Below are 9,725 nucleotides of genomic sequence, written 5' to 3' on the forward strand. Positions count from 1 at the left end.
TGTCTCTTTAAAATCCTTTTTTATACATCACTTTTTATATTCATGAAGAATATTTTTGTAAACAAAAATATTGTTCTTAAAATCTATTATTTTGAATACAACAAACCAAACACTCAATAAAAAATAATCTTATCATAACTTATCCCATCATAACTTGAATTCAAACCAAACGACTTCTATTGCAAACTAGCGTGTATCTAAATCATTAGCACCTAAAGATAGGATTTATGTAAATTTAGCCATTAAAGAATGCAAAAGCAATCTCGTGAAGCCCATGATAAGCTGGCCGAATGACAGGCCTACTGTCGGCCCAAAGACCTGACATCTGAAGTTTGCATGTTAACATGGGCCCTTAGCCCAGTGGTTTGCAGGGGCCATAATTTTCTACTTTTAACGGTTAGATTCGTTGTTTTTTAGGAAAAGAAAATAATTTACTATTCACCATTTTTATTGAAAAAAATATTCTCTCTTAGTTTGTTCTGTTGTAAATCTATTTTATATATTATTATGAACGTATGTTTATTTTTTAAGAAAAAATAGAATTAGTTACTTTGAGAATAACATAATGTTTTTCTTATAAATAAAGAGGGTTTTATTTTTTTTCTTTTTATCTCTTAATTAAAAATAGTACTCTCTGTCTCTCCTTTCTACCTTTTCTCTATAATAATCACTATTTCATATGTTTGGAGGATGTTTGTGTTGAAGGCATAAAATTTAAAATTTGCTTTGTTTTTGTTTGTTGTTTTTTGACACTTGATTCTCGTTATTTGTGTCTAAATTCAAAATTTAAATTATTTGAAATTGATTGATACAAATTACAATTATTGGGTTTGAAGAACTTGAAAAGAATTTGAATTTGAGTTTCATAGTTATTGGACATTTTGCTTAGTAATCTGAAGTTTGAGTAAATTTTAAGAAGATTTGAAGAGTATTAAAAATTTAACATGTACAACAGTACAAGTTAGTTGAAAATTTGAGATGTATAAGGTAACAAACTTCTAATATTTTTTCTTGAAGTTGTAACAAATTATGTCATATTTTCTCCTTTCACTTTTACTTTATTTATTTTGAATTTTACCCACCTTTCAATTCATATTTAGTATTAGGTCTTGAACAATATTTTGAGGAATAAATAATTAATGCTAAAAATAAAATATAAAAAAATAATTGTATTTTATTAGTATGTTAAAAGTGAAAAATAAAAATAAATATTTATTTCTAAAACGATGGACAAGTAAAAGTAAATAGAGGGAGTAGTCTATATTCATTCCTTCTCCATAATACATAATTGATTAGTTTTATAAAACCATCCAAGAGATAACAGTAAACAAACAACATAGTTCTGAAATGAAATAACTCAAAAACTAGCTGATCTTTATAGGCGTGACTTTGCAAGATCCATCGTTCCACTCTGCAATGACCACAAATAAATTTAGCATCCTCATAATATAATAACAACTAGTGGTGTACATAGATCGGTTCGATTTAGTTTTTCACTAAAAAATAATTAAATCAATTATGTCGATTTATTACATAAACCAAATCCAGCCTATATTAAAAAAACAGTTTCCCTGATTTTGGTTTTAGTAGCTTCTTTTGATTTTTTCAATTTTTCGATCTTCTTATAATTTTTACTCAAATATGTGATAGGCTAGAACTTAAAACGTTAAATGATTAAGAGTCTTCAAAAAGACTTAAACTTTCACATGAATATAAAATACTTTCTATATGTTATATTTATAAGATTAAAGGTTGCAATCAAACTAAATACAAAATATAGTATTTTAAAAAAATGACAAGTCTAAATTTAAAATAATATATCTATATATTGAAAGCTATAAACTAATTTAAGATATATTAACAAATCAAGAGTGATCATTTTTTTGTTCCAACACCAAACCAACCAAACCAAATCACAAATTATTTTTTCTTTTTCAATTTAACTTGATTCGTCGGTTCAATTTGACTTAACGATTTGACTTGTACCCCACTAATAACAACAATGTATAAAAAATTAACTTATGTAACAGTTACAATATATGTATTACTAATTTTTTTGGATGGCTTGATAATATAAAATATTGTGTGCAGAGTACTGTACTCCAATTTAGAAAAACAACATAATTAATTATACTCACCAGAGGAATCCCCCTAGCAGCTTTTTCAGCAAGGTAGTCACAAGGCTTGAAATTTTTTCCATAAATTGTTGCCCACTCATTCAATCTTGAACAAATGTATTTGGATCCAACAGTATCTGCCCAGTATATGATCCCTCCCCTGCCCAACAAGTTTCAAACCAGTATATATATACTTTTCTCATTATTCTAGTCATGATCATACTTTTCCAAGGATTGCCCAAACTTTATAAGGACTAACGTGAGACTTTTTTTCATTCTTTGACAATTTAATCTTAAAAACTACATACCTGTAAGGGGGAAAGCCTACGCCCATGACAGAAGCAATGTCAAGATCAGAAGCTTTGACAACAATGCCTTCAGCAAGTAATCTACATGCTTCATTAACTGAAGGGAAAAATATCATTTCGACCATGTCCTTCTCCGAGAGCTTCGCCATCTGAGACAAGTACAAAAAGCAATTTACCAGTAATTAAGAGCGTAACAGAATACTACAACATGATTTCAATTACTAAGGATCAGTATGAGAAACCTTTGGATCAATGCTGACACCAGAAATTTCTCTGGCCTTCTCAATGTATCTCTTAATTTCTGGATCAGGCTTGGCTTTGCGTCTTTCATCGTATAAGTAGAAACCTTTGTGAGTTGTTTCACCTACAACAAGTGTGTCAATGTCCATTCAAAAGTGTCAATCATTTGCAATACCCCTAACACCTCAAAATAGAGAATAATTATACCTAATCTTTTATCTTGTTGCATTAGTGGAATAAGCATTGACTTGTAAATTCTCCCGGGCATACTCGATACAAATTGAGCTTCACTAGCCATTGCAACATTGAAACCAACAAGATCAAATAACCTGCATGTAGGAAATCAAATAAATCCGATCATTGTTAGTTATGCGAACAAAATTCTACATTGAAAGTTGATTAAGAAAAGAATCTACAGATAATTAAGTACATAGTACATCATGTTTGAGTATATATGTCTTTGGACTGGTTTAGCCGAACAATCATTTCAACATAGGCACCGCACATCTATTTAATCGATGAAGTTGCTAGACACTTTACCTGAAAGGACCCATAGCCATTCCAAATTTAGTGAAGGCGCTATCTATGCAGTATACGTCTGCTCCATGTTCGACAAGCAAAAGAGCAGCTTGGGTGAAAGGAAAGAGCATCCTATTGACAGCAAAACCAGTGCAGTTCCTTACTACTACTGGAGTTTTCTTTATCTTCTTTCCAACATCGAGTAAGTCTACAATTACTTGTGGAGATGTATTTTGGGTGCGAACAATTTCAAGAAGTGGCATCACATGAGCAGGACTACACCAGATTACAAGTATCAACAAACAGAACACATGAGGAGCATACAAAATTCTAACATGCATCACCTGAAAAAATGAGCTCCAATAATACGATCTGCATATTTGCTCTTCTCCTCAACAATCAAATTCAAGTCAATCGTAGAGGTATTACTAGCAAGTATACAATGTGGAGGGCAGTACTTCTCTAAATCCGTAAATATTTGCTTCTTTAAAGATAAGTCCTCTGTAACAGCCTAGTACAAATTATTAGCAAGACATTATAAGCTAATCAATCAGTCAGCAAACTAGAGTATCTATACGAGAATATAGCTGATACCTCAATAATCATGTCAATAGCTCTGAAGCTCTCATAATCAAGAGTACCAATGAGTAGGGAGAGAGCTTTTTCAAAATTCCCTTGACTCAATTTTCCCTTATTGACGCGGCTTTGCAAATTTGCTGGGTGATTAATGCATTAGTCATATTATCAAGAGTAAGTTAAAGTAATTGCGCAAAACAATATAATGATCACCTTACCTTTTATTCTGTCAATCCCAGCCTCTAGGACTTTGTCGTTAACTTCTTTCAGGATAACATGATAATTGCTAAGGAGAAATGCAGTTGCAATTCCAGAACCCATTAATCCACCTCCGAGAATTCCAACCCTTTTAACGTGTCGTGGCACTAACCCCAAATCAGTCACCCCTGGAACCTGCTTGTGTTAAGACAGAAAATCAACACCTTTATCACTTCTCTGCCTAACATAATTTAACTTAACTCACCTTCATGGTTCCACGTTGGGCAAAGAAAATGTGGACTAAGGCCTTGCAAGGGCCTGAACGTATAAGAACTTCGAATGTTTCATACTCCTGAAACAGAAGAGTGTATGATCATTATATTTGTGACAACGTATTTATTTCATAGGAAGAAGAAGTAGAGGAAGAGATCCAGAATTGAACCTTAATAAGTCCAGCACGTGAACCGGACACTATACCCTCTTCAACAACATCAACGAATGCTAAGGGATGATGGAGATTTGGAGCTATTCTAAGGGCTTGAGCTCTTGCAAACTTTAGTATTTCCTTTGCCTCACCAAGAGACTCCATCTTGTCAGTTCTGTAAAGACTGGCAATATTCCAAGGTCTTTTATGCTCCCAAATATCAAGTGCCCATTTACGAGCAGTATCCAATAATTGGCTCGATGAAACTATAGCATCAACAAGGCCAAGGTCAAGAGCTTCCTCCCCTTTAACAAGTTTTGCTGTCTACATAGACAATATGAGTGGAAAAAGGGTGTAAGAGACGAAATTTTCATGATATGATCGATGCCAATGCTGAAATATAAAGGTGAATTGCATCTTACTAGCATCATTTCTAGGGATTTAGCAAGTCCCACGAGACGTGGAAGCCTCTGAGTTCCTGAAATATAACATTACAAGTTCACCACAAAATCAGACAAACTAAAAAAAGAGTTTTAACTTCTTTTACACTGTACATGCTAGTTCTTTATTAACTTAACAACATATGCATTAACTTATCTTTGTACATATGAGCAATTTGCAGATCCATTATCAGATAGTACATTGAGAATCCGAACACAATCAGGACATGGAAGAGCAGAAATTAGACTCTATGCTTCAACAAACTGCTTTTTTCTTGTTAATTGAAACCATGAGTTTTAATAAAATAGCAACTTTTAGATGTGATCTATGTCTATAATTCGACAGACAAGACGATTTTAGCTCTTCAGGGAGAACTTTATTTTCTCAAGGCCTTTTGTTTTCAGTACATGCTACAGAGGACTAGTGTCCGGATTAAGAAGTTAAACATTAAACAAAAAGCTTACATACCTCCAAATCCAGGAATTATACCAAGGTGAAGTTCTGGCAATCCAAGTTTTGCATTTGGAGTGGAAATTCGAGCATGACAACACTAATGATTGAAGCAACATAAACAATTAGCAAAATGCATTCATGTCAACAACAAAGAAATTAGGATAGTAGTTTAACATGTACCTACCATTGCAATTTCAAGTCCTCCACCCAAAGCATGACCATCAATAGCCGCTACTAAAGGTTTTTTCGAAACTAACATCATTAAATCAACATTTCAATTAGCTGCATTCAACGTTGCGCGTAGTTTAGTGTAGAAGGATCTCTAAGTTGGAATAAAAATAGCCTACAAGTACATAGGGGCGGATCTAGGGGGACGGGAGGGTGTTCACCCTTAAACAACATGCAAAAGGTTAGCTCAGTGGTCCAATACATTCAAAATGCATACCTCAAACTACATTCGATATCGAGTTTAATTTCTAGGGAAAAGATAAAAATGTAAAGGCATACCTTCCACAGTGTCAGTGAGTATATCCAGAGATATATAACCAGGGTTTGGTTGTGCCACTGTGACATATAATATAATTGGCAGACATAAACTAAATTAGCTAAGGAAAATATGCAGCAATATCACTAGATGCTAAAAATGTTTACCTTTTTCTTGTTGTAAGTCAACAAAGGAAGAGATATTAAAACCACCAGAGAACTTGCCATGACAACCTATCAAGATTAGATATTATATAAATATGTTGGAATTTAATTAATACATTGATAAAAATAAATATTGTGATTTCATCAAATTTAATTACCTGTCACAACAATTGCCTTCACATCATCTCTCCTAAAAGCTTCCTCAAATGCATCTTTCAAGCTGTACAAAACTAATTAAAAGAATGGTTTCAAAGTCTTGCAATAATATTTGAAGACTGTTTATCAAACTTGTCCAACAAATATGAAATTTAAGTTTAAAAGACAGTTTTCACTTTTCACTAACAAAACTTCAAATGTACGGGTTGAAATGAGTTGAGTGAATAAATGGACGGGTCAATAACCACCCAAACTCAAATGAATTGGGTTTGATTTTGCCACCCCTATTAAAAGGTCAATAAATTATGAGAATTTATCTAACAAAATTATTGCACTTTATTTTTATCAATAAAATCACTCAACTAGATGTTTTTATCTTTAAAAATTACTTAACTAAATTTCATGATTAAAATAAATTTAATATGAGAAAATTAATTACTGTATTTTTATGCCATATACATATGGACCCCACAATTAAACAAAAAATTTAAAAATCATTATGCTTCTCCTTTTTTTATTTCTCCAAGAATTCTTACGGAAAAAAAAAAAAAGAGAGGCTCTTTAGGAAGATTTTTAAATATTTTTCATGCCGAAATTCTTCATAAGCAATTGATTCCTGTTTTTGGTATCATTAAAATATCATTTTCTTGAAAAAGTTAATAATATTTTCCGACTTTCAATCAAATAATTCTATTAGAATGTCATTTTCTTGAAAGAGTTAATAATATTTTTCGACTTTCAATCAAATAATTCTCTTTACATTGAGGAACTATTTAAACTAAGGTTGGATTTAAGCTTAAACGCATTAAATTAGGAGGCGTGACTTTATTAAAGAATAACTCGGTTTACAAAATATTTTATGTTAGCAATGTTCATAGAAAAGTTGCACTCCAAAGTGTGTGATGACATAGATATTCTATCATTAATACAAGTGTTAGTAATTGTTTCCTGCCCCCCCCCCCCCCAAAGACAACCTACCCTATTATTTGACACTTTCTTCTATTTGAAAAATAAATTGAAAATATTTAATCTTCTAACGATACATAATTAGTTACACTTACCATTACTGTATTATGAATAATAATAAAAAAGCATAACAAAAACATTATTATTATATTATAGTAATACAAAACTTAGTACTGACTTTGTAGTATTACAACAATGATTAGAGTTGAACATAGCACTTCAAAGGCCATGTACTTGAAATCTAGATCAATACATTTGGTTGGTAAAGAATCATGCCACTAAGAAGGAGAGGAGGCATTTTTTAATTAAATTTGATTATTCATAGGGTTCATAATTACATGACATATAAAATAATTAATTTGTCATGTCAAATTCATTTCAATAATAAATTAAGAAGAAGAAGAAGAAGCAGCATAATGAATTTTTTTTTTAAAATTATTTATGAAGTTCATATGACATATAAAATAATTTCTTTGTCAAAACAAATTTATTTTAATGATAAATTATGAAGGAGAAGAAAGAATCATAAATTTTTAAATTTTGTTTACCTATGGGGTCCATGTTTACATGATATATAAAATAATTTATTTTATCATGTAAATTTACTTTAATGATAAATGTATCGAGTAGTTATTGAAGATAAAATCTTAAATTAAATGATTGTATTGATATCAACTCAAAAAATTTAGATTTTTTTTATAAATCTTGAGAGGATAGATTGTAATTAATTATCATACCATCTAAGGAAAGAGAATTAACAGGAGGGTTAATAATGGTGATGACAGCAACTCCATCAGCTCCAACATCAATACTAGCTCTACCCTTTGACTTCATTTTGCCATCAACAGTGTTAAGAGTGCTTTAAGAAAAAGTTAGTAAAACATTATAAGTAGTTGAGAGAAACAAATTAACCTAACAAACAGTAGATAATAAGGAACATCACGTGCAATTCATGTTTAAAAAAATTGTTATGTTTGTTATGACATATCCTCAATCTTTAGTTGCTTAATTTCCTCGCACTTTCTGTTTTCAATACAAAATTCTACCTTACTAATACGCTAATTGGGGATCATTTTGTTCGCATGATGCTAGTTATTAGTAGGGGCGGATGAACCGCCTTAATCAAAAAATTATATTGTATATATAGGAACAAATTTGTATTTTATGTATTTAATGTTGAACCCCCTCAACACAAGGGACTTGTTTCAATGGTTATAGGGACTCAAAAACTATTAGGCGCGCGAGTTTGAATCTGACTAGCAATATTTTTTAATGTTTTAACTTAAAATCTGATACAACACTATTTAGCATGTTATGTTTTTCTTTTTTGAACCCCTTCAATAGTAATTTTGGCTTCGTCACGGGTCATTGTAGGATTTTAGTAATGACTAATAAGGAGGAATTGTTATATGGTGAATAATAGGAAATAAAAATGACAAAACTGGAAAAGCATATGCAAAATAAAAAGTACAACTAGGAGGAAAAACTTAAACGTATTCATCTTAAAAATTAACAAATTCAAGCATAGTTAAAATATATACAAATAATCTTACTACTAATAATTCGTATTTAAGTCAACCAGGACTCAATCGTCATAGACACTAAGCAATTTAAACCGCATACATTTAATATGCTTTCTAAAGGATCAAGTGTAACCACTCCTCAAATGGAAGTGAAAAATAGGGTCCCAGTAAATGCATCTAACTAAGGTTATATTGATTGAAAAATTTACGAAAAATATCTTTTTTTTTATTAAAATTTGAGACGTGTTAGACACTATCCTTAAGGATATTTTATCTGATATATATAGATATATATGTATATCTCCCAGAATTCAACAAGCTCTTCTAATAGAAATTAGGAGCCAGAAACTAATAAAGATTTTATCAACAAAAAATCCAGCACTAGAATATATTAAAAAAAAATTCATTTTTTCTATCTCATGAAAGTAAATTCAAAGAAGCTTATATAGGCAACCAGATGGACCAAAGGGTTTTAACGTTCTGAAAAGATCAAACGTCCCAATATCGAAGAGTCAAGGTCTTGAAAGCTACTTGGTAATTGGAATTGGTGTAATTACTAGGGTAGTAATTACCAGCCTAGTAATTACACTGTCTAGTAATTACACTGACCTGTTTGATTGCCACAGTGTAATTACACTGTAATTACACATGTCTTGTTTGGATGTCACAGTGTAATTACACATGTTCTGTTTGGATGCACAATTGCAATTATAAAATTATAATAAATTTTAAAAATAAAAATTAATTATTTAAAATTTATACTAGACAAATAAGAAACTTTATAAATGACATTAAATTAAATATTTAAGATATATAATTTTTTTGAAAATATATTAATTAATAAACATATTTTCTGTAACTAATATTATGAAAAAATAATTGATTTATATTTTTTCAAATTAATATATTTCAATTGAATTGATCGTAACAACTAAAAGTATGAAGTTTCTACGAACATCGTGAAATGCATGTTTGATAAAAAGAATAATATATAAATAAAATGTCATAAATTATTAAATGTTTGACAAAAATATAATCTATCAAGTCTAATTAAAAAATGACGTGCAATGTAAATTCAATATTACTAAAACAAATGAAACTGAAAATATAACATAGGTTATAAATTCAAAACAAAAAATTTAACATAATACTCTTA

At 30.5% G+C, this 9,725-nt stretch overlaps 1 protein-coding gene across 1 annotated transcript; it reads right to left on the reverse strand.

The window, feature by feature from the left end:
• Positions 1-1,245: 1,245 nt before the first annotated feature.
• LOC102586890 (glyoxysomal fatty acid beta-oxidation multifunctional protein MFP-a) lies at positions 1,246-9,252 on the reverse strand. Its single transcript, XM_006342752.2, has 19 exons — positions 9,179-9,252; positions 7,784-7,905; positions 6,083-6,154; positions 5,928-5,993; positions 5,784-5,840; positions 5,461-5,528; positions 5,292-5,373; positions 4,805-4,860; positions 4,401-4,706; positions 4,224-4,310; positions 3,979-4,153; positions 3,779-3,900; positions 3,529-3,695; positions 3,206-3,460; positions 2,873-2,994; positions 2,668-2,789; positions 2,426-2,574; positions 2,139-2,277; positions 1,246-1,411 (listed from the first exon to the last, which is right to left on the reverse strand). Exons 1-19 carry the CDS (start codon positions 9,250-9,252, stop codon positions 1,376-1,378), a joined length of 2,277 nt encoding a protein of 758 aa, XP_006342814.2. The 3' UTR covers positions 1,246-1,375.
• Positions 9,253-9,725: the final 473 nt, after the last annotated feature.

Source organism: Solanum tuberosum, unplaced genomic scaffold, assembly GCF_000226075.1.
Source record: "Solanum tuberosum cultivar DM 1-3 516 R44 unplaced genomic scaffold, SolTub_3.0 scf00035, whole genome shotgun sequence".
In the NCBI taxonomy this organism is placed as follows: domain Eukaryota; kingdom Viridiplantae; phylum Streptophyta; class Magnoliopsida; order Solanales; family Solanaceae; genus Solanum; species Solanum tuberosum.